This window comes from Bufo gargarizans, chromosome 1, assembly GCF_014858855.1.
Source record: "Bufo gargarizans isolate SCDJY-AF-19 chromosome 1, ASM1485885v1, whole genome shotgun sequence".
Classification (NCBI taxonomy): domain Eukaryota; kingdom Metazoa; phylum Chordata; class Amphibia; order Anura; family Bufonidae; genus Bufo; species Bufo gargarizans.
In genome coordinates, this window is record NC_058080.1 from 346,955,320 (window position 1) to 346,974,970 (window position 19,651).

General features: G+C 41.6%; 1 protein-coding gene across 2 annotated transcripts in view; it reads right to left on the minus strand.

Annotated features, from left to right (window-relative positions):
• Positions 1 to 14,979: 14,979 nt before the first annotated feature.
• Positions 14,980 to 19,651, minus strand: part of YJU2 (YJU2 splicing factor homolog) — a 52,267-nt gene continuing 47,595 nt past the window's right edge. Inside the window, exons 5-8 of one of the 2 annotated variants that reach the window (XM_044306723.1) lie at positions 19,086 to 19,267; positions 18,869 to 18,989; positions 17,408 to 17,645; positions 14,980 to 15,555 (exon numbers count right to left, since the gene is read on the minus strand). In XM_044306723.1, coding sequence (XP_044162658.1) covers positions 15,470 to 15,555; positions 17,408 to 17,645; positions 18,869 to 18,989; positions 19,086 to 19,267 — 627 coding nt within the window. In that variant the 3' untranslated portion in view covers positions 14,980 to 15,469. The remainder of the gene's footprint in view (positions 15,556 to 17,407; positions 17,646 to 18,868; positions 18,990 to 19,085; positions 19,268 to 19,651) is intronic. The other variant, XM_044306731.1, reaches the window with a different exon arrangement.

Here is a 19,651-nt window from a genome sequence, read left to right on the forward strand (position 1 = left end):
TTTAGTGACAGAATTAGACTTGGAAATACACAGTAGCGGGTGTGTGTGAAGTTATTCTGAATGACCCTATGTGCACCTTCAATATTATATACCCTTTTTGGGATAGATTTCAAATAGCTCTGATATAGCAGGAACCACTAAATTATGAAATTGCTAAATTGGGAATTGTACTTCAACCCAGAACAAAAAATGTGCTTTGACGGGCACTAAATAACTTTCCCAGCTACAACAGGACAACGGTAACGAGAGATTTAGAGGGATTTAAATTTGAGGCCTAGTATTTAGGCGCTGGGTGACAGGTATGGGTTTAGTGACAGAATTAGACTTGGAAATACACAGTAGCGGGTGTGTGTGAAGTTATTCTGAATGACCCTATGTGCACCTTCAATATTATATACCCTTTTTGGGATAGATTTCAAATAGCTCTGATATAGCAGAAACCACTAAATTATGAAATTGCTAAATTGGGAATTGTACTTCAACCCAGAACAAAAAATGTGCTTTGACGGACACTAAATATCTTGCCCAGCAACAACAGTACAGCGGTGGGTAACGAGAGATTTAGAGGGAATTAAATTTGAGGCCTAGTATTTAGGCGCTGGGTCACCGGTATGGATTTAGTGACAGAATTAGACTTGGAAATACACAGTAGCGGGTGTTTGTGAAGTTACTCTGAATGACCCTATGTGCACCTTCAATATTATATACCCTTTTTGGGATAGATTTCAAAGAGCTCTGATATAGCAGGAACCACTAAATTATGAAATTGCTAAATTGGGAATTGTATTTCAACCCAGAACAAGAAATGTGCTTGAACGGACACTAAATAACTCGCCCAGCTACAGCACTAGGGACAGATTTAGCTGGATATAAATTTGAGGCCTAGTATTTAGGCGCTGGGTGACCGGTATGGATTTAGTGACAGAATTAGACTGGGATATGGCCAAAAAATGAACAGACTATTGCTGGTTAAATGCACTTGGTGTGACAGCTTCACCCTGATGTAGGCTTTAGCCAAAAAACAACCACACCATTGAGGGTTAAATGCACTTGGTGACAGGCGCAGCTTGCCCCTGATTTTGTATATGGCCAAAAAATGAACAGACTATTGCTGGTTAAATGCACTTGGTGTGACAGCTTCACCCTGATGTAGGCTTTAGCCAAAAAACAACCACACCATTGAGGGTTAAATGCACTTGGTGACAGGCGCAGCTTGCCCCTGATTTTGTATATGGCCAAAAAATGAACAGACTATTGCTGGTTAAATGCACTTGGTGTGACAGCTTCACCCTGATGTAGGCTTTAGCCAAAAAACAACCACACCATTGAGGGTTAAATGCACTTGGTGACAGGCGCAGCTTGCCCCTGATTTTGTATATGGCCAAAAAATGAACAGACTATTGCTGGTTAAATGCACTTGGTGTCACAGCTTCACCCTGATGTAGGCTTTAGCCAAAAAACAACCACACCATTGAGGGTTAAATGCACTTGGTCGCAGCTTGTGCTGGCGCACCACAAGACACAAAATGGCCGCCGATCACCCCAGAAAAATGAGACTGACAAACGGTCTGTGCAGCCTAAAAACAGTGAGCAATTGAGGATCAGCAGCTCAATGATCCACAGCTGCAGATCGATCAGTTAATCAAGTCCTTTGGAGGAGTTAATCTGCCTAATCTCGCCCTACTGTCGCAGCCGCAACCTCTCCCTACGCTAATCAGAGCAGAGTGACGGGCGGCGCTATGTGACTCCAGCTTAAATAGAGGCTGGGTCACATGGTGCTCTGGCCAATCACAGCCATGCCAATAGTAGGCATGGCTGTGATGGCCTCTTGGGGCAAGTAGTATGACGCTTGTTGATTGGCTGCTTTGCAGCCTTTCAAAAAGCGCCAAGAAAGCGTCACAAAAGCGCGAAGAAAGCGACGAACACCGAACCCGAACCCGGACTTTTACGAAAATGTCCGGGTTCGGGTCCGTGTCACGGACACCCCAAAATTCGGTACGAACCCGAACTATACAGTTCGAGTTCGCTCATCCCTACCCACCACATCTGCTATAACTTCCAAAATGTGACTTGTAGTTCCACAAGAACTTTTCCTGTTTTCTCTCTGGAATGTGCTCTCAAAAAGAACCCCTCCCATCTGTATTTTGCTATTTCCTTCACATCCCCCTCCTGTGCGTTATCTATAGATCTTCCAGACAGGGCTCCAGTATTGGATTAGATCCAATGATGTTTGCAAAAATAACCTTTCCAAATTGTATGTTCAGATGGGTTAAAATGTGCCTGCAGAGATTATTCCCATGATGCCAATTGGAAGTGTCCAATCCTATCAATCTAAGGTTGCACCCATTCTAAGTCCTTATTCCCAATTCAGAGAACTTACTTAAGCTGCTTTATAGAAAATTAGTTAAAATATGGAGAGTTTTCTCATGCTATTGGTGAGATTTGGAAAATTTAGTCCAATGTTGAGCTGGGGATTTAATGCATAGTGAAGATCATTGGGTCTGGGAGGAAGCATTTAGGTGATTAGTCAGTCACATTGTCATCAGGACAGAGTGTGGAGAAAGGTTTCACTAGACTCCAGGAAAGTTGGGTGGATTTTGATTACCTTAGCTATGTATGAGAAATTCCTAAGTGCTGCCTTTGTGGATGGTCTTAAGGATCATCTAGAAAGGTCTAGTGTTGGCTAGGCTTGAGAGAAGTTCATTTTGTCCCTCCATTTTGTTAAAGTTAAATCAAACAAAGGCCTAAGGGGGGGCGTGGCTGCCTATCAGTCCTCCCCACTAGAGGGGGGAAGGAAGACTTTGTATGTACTTGCCCACTTCCTCGCCTGTGGGAGGAGCTATAAATGTTCAGCCTTCAAATGCAACATCCATAGGGAATTAACAATCCAGAATCAAATGCAGGATCCCTATTATCTATACAATCCTTAGGATCTAATTCCATTGACTCATAGCAAACATGTTCCATGATCTCTCATGGCTAAGGGTAGTATCACGTGTAGGCGTAGATAGTAATGCAATTCCTACTCCTCTAACCAATTAATCACCGTCTTAAGGGTGTACAAAATTAGATCCAACTACTCTGCTGCATCTGGAAAGGGGGGGGGGGGGAGTAGTAGTAGGGCCTTCTGGGAGTAGCAAATCAAAATACTTTCCCAATTAAGTGTTTTCTGGGGGTAGTAAATAAAAATTCAAATTTACATGACTGTTTTCAATTAGTAACCAAATATTTGAGTTTCTGGTAGATAATTTCAGGTTCCTGGAAGATGGATCATCTGACAAGATGCCGTATTTTTCGCCCTATAAGACGCACCTAGGTATTTGAGGAGGAAAATAAGAAAAAATATTTTTTTAACCAAAAGGTGTGCTTTTGGTGGGTTTTGAATTAATAGTGGTCTGTGCATGACACTATTATGGGGAATCTGTGGATGACGCACTGTCATGTGGGGGATCTGTGGATGGCACTGTTATGGGGGATCTGTGGATGGTACTGCTATAGGGTGGGGGATCTGTGGATGGCACTGTTATGAGGTGGGGGATCTGTGGATGGCACTGTTATGGGGGGGGGGAATCTGTGGATGGCACTTTTATGGGGTGGGGGATCTGTGGGTGGCACTGTTATGGGGTGGAGGATCTGTGGATGGCACTGTTATGGGGTGGGGATCTGTGGATGACACTGCTATATGTCATCCACAGATCCCCCTCATAACAGTGTCCCCCAATACACCGGCCCTCTGCTCACCGCAGTATTTATAAACATTAATCTTTATCCTGTTAATAAGTTTAACTAAAGCTGTGCTCTCCCCTGTTCCCCTGTATCAGTACAGCACTTACGAACAAACTTCCATAGCAGGCAGAGCGGACAGCAGCAGTAACGTCACTCACTGACATTGAAGCAGGTGGAGCAGGCGCGCATTCATAAAGTGGGAGGAGCAGGCGCTCGACATCAGTGAGTGACGTTACTGCTGCCGTCCACTCTGCCTGCTATGGAAGTTTGTTCGTAAGTGCTATACGGATACAGGGGAGAGCGCAGCTTTAGTTAAACTTATTAACAGGATAAGGATTAATGTTTACTGTGGTGAGCGGCGGGGCTCCACCGCAAGTTCCGGACTCCAGCCCCTCCTCTCTCCCGGCTCTTACATCGCAGTGTACGATGCAAAATGGAAGCATTCAACCCATAAGACGCAGGGGCATTTCCCCCCCCCCCACTTTCGGGAGGGGGGGGGAGTGCGTCTTATTGTGCGAAAAATATGGTATATGGTTTTGCATTTAGAGATCCCAGGTTTGAATCCTGAGAGAGATTTCCATGTTGTTTTTTCTCTTCCACATTTAACTCATAATTTTTTTACAAAGCTAATACATATTGCTAATTTCTTTATAATCATATATTGTCTTTGAATAAACCAGTATTAGGTTTCAGGTTTGTAAGAAAAAAAACTACACTATTCTCAATATAGTAAGGCCTTTTATTATTATTACTACATATTATTTATTATAGTATAGCCTTTTATTACTCACAAAAAGGGATATTTCAGGTGGAATTTATGTAAAATGTAAAAAGTTCACACTACAGTGATATTATATCATGAAAGTAGGGCATGAGTCCTTGAGGATTAATTACAGGTAGCAACTTAGTTTCATGCTGTTCACAAGTCAAATTATTGTCTGTTGAGTCATGGCATCCCACTCTTCCTGAAGGGCAGCCCTCAGGTCATTGAGGTTCTAGGGTACAGTTACGAGCCTCTATACAGCGACTCCCATAGGTTTTCAATGGGAGTCAGGTTTGAAGAAAGTGCAGACAACTCCTTGGTCACCGTAGATGCTCCCTGGCCATGCAAGATAAAGACCCCTGTGTCTGGTAATGGGGTCAGGTACCCTTGCAGGTCGTCTAGCATGCAGACCGTGCTGATGTAAAATGTTTTGAATAGTCGGACATAACACTTGGGTGGCATTCATCATCCGGTTCCACAGGGAATTATTCACAATGAACCGGTCATCAGTGTGGGATGTGGCCAAAGGATGTCCACTTCTATGCCTTTCTGTGACTCTTCCAGTCTCTCTGTTGCAAGCTACTGACACTACAGGGAGTGCAGAATTATTAGGCAAATGAGTATTTTGACCACATCATCCTCTTTATGCATGTTGTCTTACGCCAAGCTGTATAGGCTCGAAAGCCTACTACCAATTAAGCATATTAGGTGATGTGCATCTCTGTAATGAGAAGGGGTGTGGTCTAATGACATCAACACCCTATATCAGATGTGCATAATTATTAGGCAACGTCCTTTCCTTTGGCAAAATGGGTCAAAAGAAGGACTTGACAGGCTCAGAAAAGTCAAAAATAGTGAGATATCTTGCAGAGGGATGCAGCACTCTTAAAATTGCAAAGCTTCTGAAGCGTGATCATCGAACAATCAAGCGTTTCATTCAAAATAGTCAACAGGGTCGCAAGAAGCGTGTGGAAAAACCAAGGCGCAAAATAACTGCCCATGAACTGAGAAAAGTCAAGCGTGCAGCTGCCAAGATGCCACTTGCCACCAGTTTGGCCATATTTCAGAGATGCAACATCACTGGAGTGCCCAAAAGCACAAGGTGTGCAATACTCAGAGACATGGCCAAGGTAAGAAAGGCTGAAAGACGACCACCACTGAACAAGACACACAAGCTGAAACGTCAAGACTGGGCCAAGAAATATCTCAAGACTGATTTTTCTAAGGTTTTATGGGCTGATGAAATTAGAGTGAGTCTTGATGGGCCAGATGGATGGGCCCGTGGCTGGATTGGTAAAGGGCAAAGAGCTCCAGTCCGACTCAGACGCCAGCAAGGTGGAGGTGGAGTACTGGTTTGGGCTGGTATCATCAAAGATGAGCTTGTGGGGCCTTTTCGGGTTGAGGATGGAGTCAAGCTCAACTCCCAGTCCTACTGCCAGTTTCTGGAAGACACCTTCTTCAAGCAGTGGTACAGGAAGAAGTCTGCATCCTTCAAGAAAAACATGATTTTCATGCAGGACAATGCTCCATCACACGCGCCCAAGTACTCCACAGCGTGGCTGGCAAGAAAGGGTATAAAAGAAGAAAAACTAATGACATGGCCTCCTTGTTCACCTGATCTGAACCCCATTGAGAACCTGTGGTCCATCATTAAATGTGAGATTTACAAGGAGGGAAAACAGTACACCTCTCTGAACAGTGTCTGGGAGGCTGTGGTTGCTGCTGCACGCAATGTTGATGGTGAACAGATCAAAACACTGACAGAATCCATGGATGGCAGGCTTTTGAGTGTCCTTGCAAAGAAAGGTGGCTATATTGGTCACCGATTTGTTTTTGTTTTGAATGTCAGAAATGTATATTTGTGAATGTTGAGATGTTATATTAGTTTCACTGGTAAAAATAAATAATTAAAATGGGTATATATTTGTTTTTTGTTAAGTTGCCTAATAATTATGCACAGTAATAGTCACCTGCACACACAGATATCCCCCTAAAATAGCTAAAACGAAAAACAAACTAAAAACTACTTCCAAAAATATTCAGCTTTGATATTAATGAGTTTTTGGGGTTCATTGAGAACATGGTTGTTGTTCAATAATAAAATTAATCCTCAAAAATACAACTTGCCTAATAATTCTGCACTCACTGTATAAACTCAGTGGCCACTTTCGTCTGAGAACATCCTGCTTGAATCCTCACAGTGGCGAGGTACTATTGATCAATTGTTAGGTGTCATCTTAAACTCATGATGCCAAAATGTAAACAGCATGATGAGGAGGACTGTTTAAATGTCAATTCTAAACTAAACAGGAAATGTATGGGTGATTCATAAATAAAACACCTGTTGTGAAATTTCCCATAGAGAACAGCAAGTTGTGCACAAAGTACTGAAACACTGAACAGCTGGACATGTGCATTCAAAAGTTAGAGAGGGTCACCTGTAAAGGTTACAGTGCATTTTAGGTTCATCCTGAAAGCCAAATATCCCAAACTTTTTATGAGTAGTGGATACGTTGCTCTGGGGATTTGAACAGATTTCTACATGCATGATAAATCACTTACCAATAAGCTATAGTATTACCACATAAAGAAGGTTTTTTTTAATGCTTATAAGCCAACACATATTACTGGTCTCTTTATAATTATATATTGTGCTTGTGAATAAAGCAGTAATATGTAGATTAGCTTTCTGAGCAAATCTCAGTGTAGTGAAGCTATGGAACATAGAGTATATGATATTTACTTTCTAGGACACAGTTCTGCCCTCAGTATGTCTAGCCCTGTCAATTAAGAGGATAGTGTGCAGAGCACAGGGGGTGTTACAAAGCAAGTGCTCAAACAAAGGGTATAGTTTTAATCAGCATGACGATCCCTACCAGGCAGTATGTTTGGTTTAATAGGGTTGACCCTGGTGACAGAGCCACTGAGTGATAAGAAAGTGTATCAATTAAATCCTTTTTTTTTCTCCATTGTATTCACTGAGGAAAATTAAATGTCAAATGAAATGCAGAGTGTCAGAGCAAACTTACCATTAAATGTGTTCAGTGTAACCCAGGAAGAAGTGCCACAGCATCTTAAAAATATTAAAATAAACAAATCACCGGATCCAGATGGCATAATCTGTTGTGGGTAAACAGTTTGAAGGTTTTCTAAGAGATGTTATTCTGAAATGTCTAAATGAAAATATTCAAATCACACCATATTGGCATGGCTTTATGAAGGATCAATCCTGTCAAACTTACCTTCTCATAGAAACTGATGAGATAAGTCCTAGACTGCACCAGGGTGAGTCAATGGATGTCATACATCTTGACTTCTCCAAAGCATTTGATACTGTGACACATAAAAGGTTACTAAAAATGAGAATGCTTGGACTGACTCAGTGACAGAAAACAGTGGGTGGTTATTAACGTTACACACTCAGATTGGGTTACCATCACTATTGAGGTACTTTAGGGGTCATTATCGGGCCCTATTCTCTTCAATATGTTTATTCATGATCATGTAGAGGGGCTGAATAGATTAGGTTTAACACTGACAAATGTAAAGCACATGGGAAGCAATAATGCAAGTTACCCGTATATACTAAATGGTAAAACACTGGGTAACACCGACATGGAAAAAGGACTTAGGAATTTTAGTGGGTTTGAGCAAATCGACCTTCCAATAATAGAGCCAAAGATCTCGTCCAAAGCCGTACAAGACTTTAGTAAGTTCCTACTGTATGCATATCTGTGTATTGGAGTACCATCCAGTACCAAATCCCAGTTTAAATTTTAAATAGTTTTTCAATACGCAGATATGCATAACCAAAGTGTCATGTGACTTCCGATGAGAAGAACCTTGGCTCTACGGAGCCAATATGTTTTAATGCTGTATGGATACAGAATAAAATGTAAGTATTTGAACAAATCGACTTTGGATCTCCGATTCGAACGTTGATTTGTTGAAGCCTAGTGGACAGCAAACTTAACTGTAGCAACCAGTGCCAGGAAGCTGCTACCAACGCAAATAAGTTGGGGTGCATCAAAAGGGGCATAGATGCCCATGATGAGAGCATAGTCCTGCCACTTTACAAATTACTAGTAAGACCACACATGGAGTACTGTGTACAATTCTGGGCTCCTGTGAACAAGGCAGACATAGAGCTGGAGAGGGTTCAGAGGAGGGCAACTAAAGTAATAACTGGAATGGGTGGACTACAGTACCCAGAAAGATTATCAAAATTAGGTTAAATTCGTTTCGAAAAAACTTGGGGCAGGGGGGTGTTTTGATCTAATAATTATGTATAAAAATATATCAGGGGTCTGTACAGAGATCTCTCCCATTATGTATTTATTCCCAGGAATGTGACTAGAGGATATCCACTACAACTAGAGGTAAGAAAGTAACTATACAAACAAAGAAGAGGATTCTTTACTGTAAGAGCAGTGAGACTAAAGAACTCTCTGCTGGGAAGGAATGTTTTTCCCCTAAAAAATGGAGGGAAAAGATTTCAATTACTTACCGGTAATTGGTTTTTCCTCTAGCCCCCACATCGGCACGACAGGAGGATACCCCGCCTCCCCAGGGACAGGAAACAATGTGGAGATCTTTAAATACTCCCCTCCCCTTACCTGCTCCAGTAAATTACCGAGAAACTCTGGAATGGATGCGACAATATTAACCTTTATGTGTTATTGAAATTAGACAAGGATAATTCCCCGTGGGAAGGAAATTCCCCATGCCGCTGTGGGGGCTAGAGGAAAAACCAATTACCGGTAAGTAATTTAAATATTTCCAAACGCCCCCCCAGCGGCACGACAGGAGGAATGAGAGGGGAATCCTATATCAGGGGGGGACAACCGCAGATAATACTCTGCGAGCAAATGATAACTCCCTGTTCTTCAACACGTCCAACTGATAATGTCTAAAGAAAGTGGAAGGTGACGACCAGGTGGCTGATGGCAAATTTGTTCTAATGGAACCTCCGCCACCGGGGAGAAAAATCTTTTCTTTTCTGGTCTTGTCGGCCCCTAGATGTAGGAAAAAATCGTCTGACAAAAATTCCTTTGTTCAGAGGGAAAGACCTTCTTTTTGTCTGTGGCCTTTTCTAAGATGTCGTCCAGGACTGACCCGCACACCCTATCACCTTCGCAGGGGATGCCGCAGAGCTTGTTTTTAGATGCCACATCACCTGACCAGGACCTAAGCCACACCGCACTTCTGGTGGAATTTGAGAGGGCTGCTGATCTGACTGCTAGTTTTATATAGAGTCGACGGAAGCGTCGGCCAAAAATTTTGCCGCCTGCTTAAGAACTGGCAGGTTCCTGTTACTAGGTGTTCTTCTAACTGGTTTAACCAGATAGACATGGACCTGGCTGTATAGGTTGAGGATACGCTAGGTCTAAGGATGGACATGGAAGCCTCCCATAACTTTTTTAGTAGAGCCTCGCTTCTCTTATCCATCGGGTCCTTTAGGAGACCCAAATCCTCAAAGGATAAAGCCGATTTTTTAGTAATTTTTTCTACCAGGGCATCCACTCTAGGACATTTGTCCCAAAAGGACGTATCTTCCTCTGAAAAGGGATATTTTCTTTTCAGGACCCTAGATACGCTCGGTCTTTTTTCCAGATCGGTCCATTCCTTATTAATTAATTTTATAATATTAGAGTGGAGGGGAAACACTCTTTTCCTTTTTTCTCCTAAGCCCTTAAACATCAAATCCTGTATAGTTTTGGATTGTTTAGACTCCTCTAAGTTTAGGGTTGCTCTAATGGTTTTCAATAATGCTTCGGTGTCCTCTATGGAACAGAGAGGCTTCCCGGATTCGTCTTCAGAGGAAAGAGGCTCAGACTCCGAGGGGAGCTCCCCTTCATCTAAATCCTCTTCCTGATATTCCGACTCTAAAGTAGCGGACATCTCGGTCATGGAAGTAGAAGGTTTCTGGGACGTGGTGGCTAGTCGTTGATCCACAGCGCTGCTTACTTCCTCTTTAATAATATTTCTAATAAGGAAGGGGACTCTTCCCAAACAATTTTCTCCAAACATTTTGAACAAAGGGGTTTCTTATAACCTGACAGTAAGGCTTTTTTACAAATGGAGCATTTTTTGACTTGCTGAGACTCGGTGGACTTCTGAGCTTCCCTGACCTATAGATATAAGTCAGAAAGCTTGTTTAATAAAGGGGGCTGTCTAGTCTGTTAAGAGGGGAGAGGTAAAGTTCCTTATCCAGTGCAGTAAAAAAGGTAAGAATCTAACCCCTCAGTGATCACAGGCTACCCCAGGCAATTTTACATTTCCCCCCAGAGGAGGGTAGCTTACCGGGCTGCCGGTCTTGGATGGATCCGTGGGTCTGCGCATTGCGTCCTCTCCTGATGCCGACATGTTGCAGGCTGAATCTCAGGACGCCGCCGATTCCCGCAACTTTTTTTTAAACTCCCAGGGAAAATGATTTCTCTTCTGCGCCTGTGAGCTTGCGCTCACATGACCCGCGCTCGTGAGACTCAGATCAGGAAGCGCTGCCTGGGGTTGCCTCCACCGGAGGACTTGCGCCTGGGAGACAGGGAGAACCACATCGCAGTCCTGCTCCCCTATTCGAGCTGCCGGCGATCTTTCTGTAGGGACAAACAAACCCCCACCAGTGAACTCCACGCTAGTCCCAGAGGGACAGGAAACAACTGGAGCAGGTAAGGGGTATTTAAAGATCTCCACGTTATTTCCTGTCCCTGGGGAAGCGGGGTATCCTCCTGTCGTGCCGCTGGGGGGGGGGGGGCGTTTGGAAAATGAGGAATATTTTCTTGGTCTGTTTCTTTAATCCTGTAAAGACCAGGCCTTAAAAGGTTTGTCCTACCTAGTGTCTGACCGCTGGGGCCTGTGCTGCTCCATTTGAATGAATCAGCATTTGAACTGCCACTCCTTTCAGCTCCTTGTACTTCTCTATCTCCAGAAGTCATACACATACACATATATATATATATATATATATATATATATATATATATATATATATATATATATACACACATATATATCTCCATCCATAGAAAAGGTTAGGCAGCACTCCTTCGCATGCAGAAATGGTTGTACGGTGCCCGCGGTGGTCCCTCGATACAGGACGGATAAATAATAAAGAAAGTCCGCAGCACTCCTTGAAGTAAAAAATGTGCAGTTTATTCACACGTCAAAAAATAGACGTTTCGGTTCTCTCACAGAACCTTTCTCAAGTGGTGAAACAAAGTGCAATAGTGCCAGTATAAATACATAGTAAGGTTGTTACCAATCAATTCATCAACCAATACAAAAATGGTACACTCCCCTCTTGTGGACGAATATCAATTCACTCATCTGTGTCACTTATCCATGTAGACAGACTAACGAGCCCATTATACATGTGCCATAGTGCTATAATCGTGTTATAAACCCATGGTATACATTGAAGTGCCAATAATAATAAAGTGCCTAGTGCATTAAAATACCTAGTTTCTATACCTTGCTGGGGGTATATATATAGTAAGCTGAATATATGACCGGCGTCTTATCTCGTGTAGGTCCGCGGTACCTCTGCGCGTCTCGTCCTCGCTACTGCGCATGTGCCAATCACTCACCAGCTGTTCTGCCGCACACAAACTATATGCGTCACCGACGGGCGGGGTTAAAGCGCCGTGTCCTCTGGCGTGCTGCGTCACTCACGTACCCATGCATCACGTGCCGGCACGTTCGTAGATGCATCAGCCAGCGTCACTTCACTTATCATTTCCGCCATTTTACAGCAGGGCAATATTTTGGGCAACACATTCTATAGCCGCAATTACTATCCCAGCAAGATAAGATAACAATGCTACTACACAGTTAGACAAGTAACAAAATCAATCACATTATAATATAGATAGACAATGTGCTTTTCCACGGGATTCACCCCATACAGCGTTATGCACATACAACAGACCATAGTTATTAAGGACGGATATTAACTGACCATTCCCCCTGTCACCCTGAATTCGACATTTAACCCTTTAGGTTTCAGAGTGTCCAGTCGGAAAATCCATCTGAGCTCTGCTTTTTTTTTTATAAAATATTAAGTCGATCCCCCCCTCTATCCAAAGGTTTGACATGATCTAAGATCATAAATCTCAGGTCATTTTCTTTATGGTTTTTTTCCACAAAATGTTTTGACACAGGCAGATCCCTTCTCTTATTCGTAATAGATTGTCTATGGTTGTTTAACCTGGTTTTCATGTCACATGTGGTTTCACCCACATAGAGCTTTTTGCAAGGGCACCACAATACATATATCACCCATGACGAATCACAAGTGAGATAATGCCTTATGTTAAAGGTCTCATCCGTGTCTGGATGTGTGAACACTGATCCTTTGTTCATAAGTTTACAGTTTACACATCCCAAACACGGGAAAGAACCCGTCCGTTTTGTCTTGAGAAATGTCTGTCTGAGTTGACCCTTTTCAGGCAGTCTGGAGTGCACAACATTGTCCCTGATGTTTCCTGCTCTTTTATAAGCCATCATGGGCGGGTTTTTAAAGGCAGCTATACTAGGATGACCACTACTGAGCAATCACCAGTGTCGCCTCACTATTCTTTCTATATTTGGGCTCAGTTCACTATATGACGACACAAAAGGCAACTTGAGAAAGGTTCTGTGAGAGAACCGAAACGTTGTCTATTTTCTGACATGTGTGAATAAACTGCACATTTTTTACTTCAAGGAGTGCTGCGGACTTTCTTTAAAATATATTTTATATATATATATATATATATACACACACACACACACATATATACATACACACACACACACAGTACAGACCAAAAGTTTGGACACACCTTCTCATTCAAAGAGTTTTCTTTATTTTCATGCTCACATGCCGACCGCCCCAGGAAAGGAAGCCCAAGAGTCACCTTTGCTGTGGAGGATAAGTTCATCCGAGTCACCAGCCTCAGAAATCTCAGGTTAACAGCAGCTCAGATTAGAGACCAGGTCAATGCCACACAGAGTTCTAGCAGCAGACACATCTCTAGAACAACTGTTAAGAGGAGACTGTGTGAATAAGGCCTTCATGGTAGAATATCTGCTAGGAAACCACTGCTTAGGACAGGCAACAAGCAGAAGAGACTTGTTTGGGCTAAAGAACACAAGGAATGGACATTAGACCAGTGGAAATCTGTGCTTTGGTCTGATGAATCCAAATTTGAGATCTTTGGTTCCAACCACTGTGTCTTTGTGCGACGCAGAAAAGGTGAACAGATGGACTCTACATGCCTGGTTCCCACCGTGAAGCATGGAGGAGGAGGTGTGATGGTGTGGGGGTGCTTTGCTGGTGACACTGTTGGGGATTTATTCAAAATTGAAGGCATACTGAACCAGCATGGCTACCACAGCATCTTGCAGCGGCATGCTATTCCATCCAGTTTGCATTTAGTTGGACCATCATTTATTTTTCAACAGGACAATGACCCCAAACACACCTCCAGGCTGTGTAAGGGCTATTTGACCATGAAGGAGAGTGATGGGGTGCTGCGCCAGATGACCTGGCCTCCACAGTCACCGGACCTGAACCCAATTGAGATGGTTTGGGGTCAGCTGGACTGCAGAGTGAAGGCAAAAGGGCCAACAAGTGCTAAGCATCTCTGGGAACTCCCTCAAGACTGTTGGAAGACCATTTCAGGTGACTGCCGTATATACTCGAGTATAAGCCGACCCGAATATAAGCCGAGGCCCCTAATTTTACGCCCAAAAAATGGGAAAAATTATTGACTCGAGTATAAGACTAGGGTGGGAAATGCAGAAGCTACTGGTAAATTTCAAAAATAAAAATAGATACCGTACCAATAAAATTACATTAATTGAGGCATCAGTAGGTTAAAGGTTTTTGAATATTTATTTCAAAGTAAAACAATATGGTATCAACAATAACTTTAACAGTACAAAAACCAACTAAAGGGAATATTCGATTTTTGGGAAAATACCAGTTCATGCGAATTTTCATGCGAAAATTTGAATGTGATTTTTATTTTTTGCGAATTTTCGCAATCAAGACCTAGACTCGAGTATAAGACGAGGGGGCTTTTTGAGCACAAAAATATGTGCCAAAAAACTCGTCTTATACTCGAGTATATACGGTACCTCTTGAAGCTCATCAAGAGAATGCCAAGAGTGTGCAAAGCAGTAATCAAAGCAAAAGGGGGCTACTTTGAAAAACCTAGAATATGACATATTTTCAGTTGTTTCACACTTTTTTGTTATGTATATAATTCCACGTGTTCATTTATAGTTTTGATGCCTTCAGTGTGAATCTACAATTTTCATAGTCATGAGAATAAAGAAAACTCTTTGAATGAGAAGGTGTGTCCAAACTTTTGGTCTGTACTGTACATATATATATATATATATATATATATATATATATATACACACATATACATATACACACACACACACACACACACAGTATAACACTGCAGAGTAAAATTGCAAACTCCACCATGTATAGATTATGTTTCAGCAGATTACATTTTAATCACCCAAAAGGAAAATATTTATTTTATACAAATTAAACAAAACATGGCAACAACTGAATAATATGTTTATTACAATGGTTAGTTAGGTTTTTCTTCAGGACTAGGATATGGATACTTTGCGTGGGTACTGCCATGTTAAAAACTTACATTTTAGATTTTCAAAGAAAGACTTGAAAAATAAAACAGAATGTTATTAGCTAAAACACCAAAAGAAGCCTCACTCATAGGATAATTAGAGCACACAAAGGAAGATGTATGAAAACCTGCACACAAAAAAAGAAGGATTAGATGTCACCAATCAAAAAATTCTGATATTTTTAAAAGGGCAGATGAGAATATATGAAATCAGTAATGTGATTGGTTGCTGTGTGCATCTGCACTCAGTTTTCTCTTCTACTGGCTTTGAATAAATCTACCACTTGTTCCTAGATATTTTCCAGTTAACTTTTCTTTGTCGTCTTCTTTACTCGCTGTTTTCACTGTCAGAATATGCACCCAACAAAGACAAAGAAGATGCTCCTGTACCTGAAGTAACACTTTTGCTGTTCCCTGTGAAAGAGTAACATTTGAGAATGAATAACACTATACAACACTAAAATATTACAGGTGTGCATCAGAGACAGCAAATCGAATTGAACTTCCAAAATTATAGCCATTCATTAGCACTTTGTTCACACTGTTATAAAAAAAATTGTTATTTCTTCCATTTTGAAGAGGTCTTCATTTTGACCGACACCCAGCAACTATATGCTATTAATCAGAATAGGACAAGGACAGAATAATTTCTCAGTAGTGGACATGGTCATGACTGGTGTGGAGCAGCATTCCTCAATGCCCAAAAGTAACATCAGACGGTAGAATGGGGCTGCAAAACCCCTTTATGTCATGGAGCCTCCAGGCATGGCATACATTTACTTCACAGTGTGCCAAGGGGTTGCCTCTCATCCAAAAAGTATCACCTATTCATAGGATGGGCGAATATGTCTGATCACTGGAACCCCCACCAATCACAAGAAGGGTCCCAAGTTTATCCTAATTACACAACCACTGAAGGAAATGGGAAAAATTACAAAAAATGAGTTTCTTATTTTTAAATCACTAGCCATATAAAATTATTGAAATATTTAGATACAAAAATACAAAGTACATGGGCTTACAGCCGCTTGTTCCGCGAGTATAACACTTTTTTCCTGAGATCTGGCTCCACCATAGTATTTGGCATGCTGTATGTTAATAGAGTGTGGTCTGCCATTCTGGCAGATTTTACTCAGGCAGTGCTGTATACGGCTTCAGAATAAGGCTACATTCACACTTGCGTTTGGAGCGGATCAGTCTGGTGTCTGCAAACGATGGTATCCATTCAGAACGGATCCGTCTGCATTATATTTCAGAAAAAAATCTAATTCTAAAAGTTAGTCAGACGGATCCGTCCTGACTTTGCATTGAAAGTCAATGGGGGACGGATCAGTTTGAAATTGCACCATATTGTGTCAAATGGATCCGTCCCCATTGACTTACATTGTAAGTCTGGTCGGATCCGTTTGGCTCCGCACGGCCAGGCGGACACACGAACGCTGCAAGCTGCGTCCGGGTGTCCGTCTGCTGAGCGGAACGGATGCCAGACTGAGGCATTCTGAGCGGATCCGCATCCACTCAGAATGCATTGGGGCAGTACGGATCCGTTCAGGGCCGCTTGTGAGAGCCTTCAAACGGAACTCACAAGCGGAACCCCGAACGCAAGTGTGAAAGTAGCCTAACACATACACATAGGAATCCAAACAGTGGAAAAAAGTGGACAGGGCTTAGCGTGGCACGCTGGATTTACTCCAAGTTACACAAAAAACTGTGCAGAGCAGATAAGCACCTAAATTATTAAACAGGCTTTTAATAATGATGAACTATCCTCAGGATAGGTCATCAATATCAGATTGGCAAAGGTCTGAACCCCGGCACCACTGTCAATTATCTCCCTCCTTTCTTCCTGTTCACTGCTGCTATGTCTATGGCAAGCAAGAGAGAATGGAGACATATGAAGGGAAGATGTATGAAGGGAAGGCGCGCGCACCAATCTGATATTGATGACCTATTCTATCCTGAGGATAGGTCATCAATATTAAAATCCTTGAAAACCCCTTTAAGAGGCATCTGCGTCTTAATACGTTAGACATGTCTTACTCCAGCTCAGGGAAATTGAGACTGGTAAGAATGGGAACACCACTGTTGATAAATCTCCCCCAGTATGTGTATCAGGGCCGAGTACCAGTGAGATAACTACGTGACAGGGCTCATTTTTATCCCCTGGAAATACATAATTAACACTCATTGAAAGGCAGCAAACAGGGATTTCGATAACCATGAGGAATTGTTACAGGATATCTACCACATGGATTAAGACTATTACCTGTGCTATTAGAAGCTTTCTCACATTCACTCATATGTGTGCTACCAGTGACATGAGCCTGATTCGACTCAGTTTTCATTGTAGTCTTGACAGTATCTTGGCTAACACTGGCCACACAATTCACTATGGTTTCAGGACCTTTCTTCCTTACAAGTCCAGAAAGTAGACTACGGCTCTTAGGCTTAATGTGATTGTTGTCTGATTTTTCACCACAGTGCTTCTTGTTGGGGTACAAGCTCTATAGTAAAACAGCACAAATATTATATATAAAAAGGAAATATATTTATGGATTTGTTCAATATTTTTTTTTACCATTTTATTCATGTTCAATAATGGAATTTTCCTTATTAAGTTTATTGACCTTTATACTATAATATGCTTGTGTAACATATATACTAATATTTTACTCTGTGTATGGTTAAAAGCTTCTGAATAATGATTTTTTTAATTTAAAAATATAAAAAGACACACTACTAAAATAGTAAAGTCAAATTTATATGCGTCATCCTGAACCCTCCTCTGCTCCGCTACAGTAACAATATATTGTTTTGGCTACAGTTATGACATGCAACTACTGGCCTCAGTGGTATATGGGATGCAGCATTTGCTTGTGGTATATAGACATATCACCTCTGCAGCCAGTATGGAAGAATCACACTGGAACAGAGGGGGTTGTGGGTGGCAAGTAAGTTTTTTTTAATCATTTCAATAGCGTCTCACCCTTCTTAAAAAATGGAAATATATAAGCAATTGGTAAAGGGATTGACAAAAAAAAAAAAAAAAAAAAAAAAAAAAAGGTCATAAAATAATAAAGAACATATACTCAGCTATTTTACACTCAAAAGGTTCCAGGCCCCCACAATCTCAGCATCCTAACAGTATGTTGCTGTGTGGGAATGCACAACATTAATTGTCATGCTACGAGAATCTGGTAAAATCTTTTCCACTCTGCTGTGGCTGCTGTACGGTGCAGAATTTCCAACTGCAAATCTGAAGTGCATCCGCCCTGTGCAAACCCACAGTGTTTAAGCCAGTCTGCATTGTTAATGGCCACGCGGTATTGCAGAGGTCGCAAGACCATTAATAATGCAAACTGGCTTACACAGTGCAGTTTCATTAGGACATGATGTGGCCCATTCAGCCACATGGTTCTTCATCAAAGCATAGTTGCGTCCTGAATGCCACACAACAGAGCAGGTGTGGTCATACCCTAACTGTAGCAGGTATGTTACAGAAATTTGCAAGTGTCCCATTCATCTGAATAGGTTTTGTAGAAATCAAAGCACCCATTCAGAGACATGGGACACATGTCAGTCTCATTTCTGAACCATATTTGCAGCATTTTAATATACCATAACAAATTTCCACTGTTGACCGTTTTTTTATCCTGATGCTCTCAAATATCTAAGATTTTGCTAAATGAGATGATACATATGCAGTATTATAATATGTGCAAATAACCTTAGTCAAGATATCAGTTGGTTTCATGTCCACAGCTGCCTTAGGTACATCAGATGAGATCTCTTCTTCAGAGTCAGAGTCTGCAACAAGCTGCCTCTTCTGAGCCTCAGCCAACATTTCCCTACAGATAACAATGTCTTTTATCAATAGTCATACTAAAGGATAAAAAAAAAAAACACCCATGCAAAGACAGCGAAACACATATAGTGTCAACTACCTGATCTGCCTCTCATCTTCCTCCACCTCCCTCCTCTTCATTTCATCTTCTGTCTCTCTGTAGACACCTATCATAGACTCAAAGTCCACATTAGCCTGACGCTGGTTCAGCTCTTTCAATTCTTGTAAATTCTCCAAGATATCCATTTCCATTTTGGAGTCCTTCGTCCTGTTTTCAAGAACCTAAATATTGTTGTACATGTTAATGATAAAGGTTGATTTAAAATAGTTAATCATTATGCAAGTGATATTACTAAGCATAAAAAAAATTGCAACCCCATAAATAAAATGTCATGTTAGGTATTAGAGCAAACAGAGTTTTGGGTCTTCTGCATGAAGACATTTTAATTCCCCTTTGAGTTAGATATTGTTCTGATTTGCTCCTATATGACCATTTTTAAATGTGTGGAAATCCTCTTATAGCATTATTAGTTTCATATAAACATTCAATACTGCCAGACACTATGGGGGAATTCAACATTCCCACTATGTTGATTTTCTGGTGTTGAAAAGTTGCAAACACTATTGTGACAATATTTTCTACGCCACCCACTGGTGGCCAGCGGG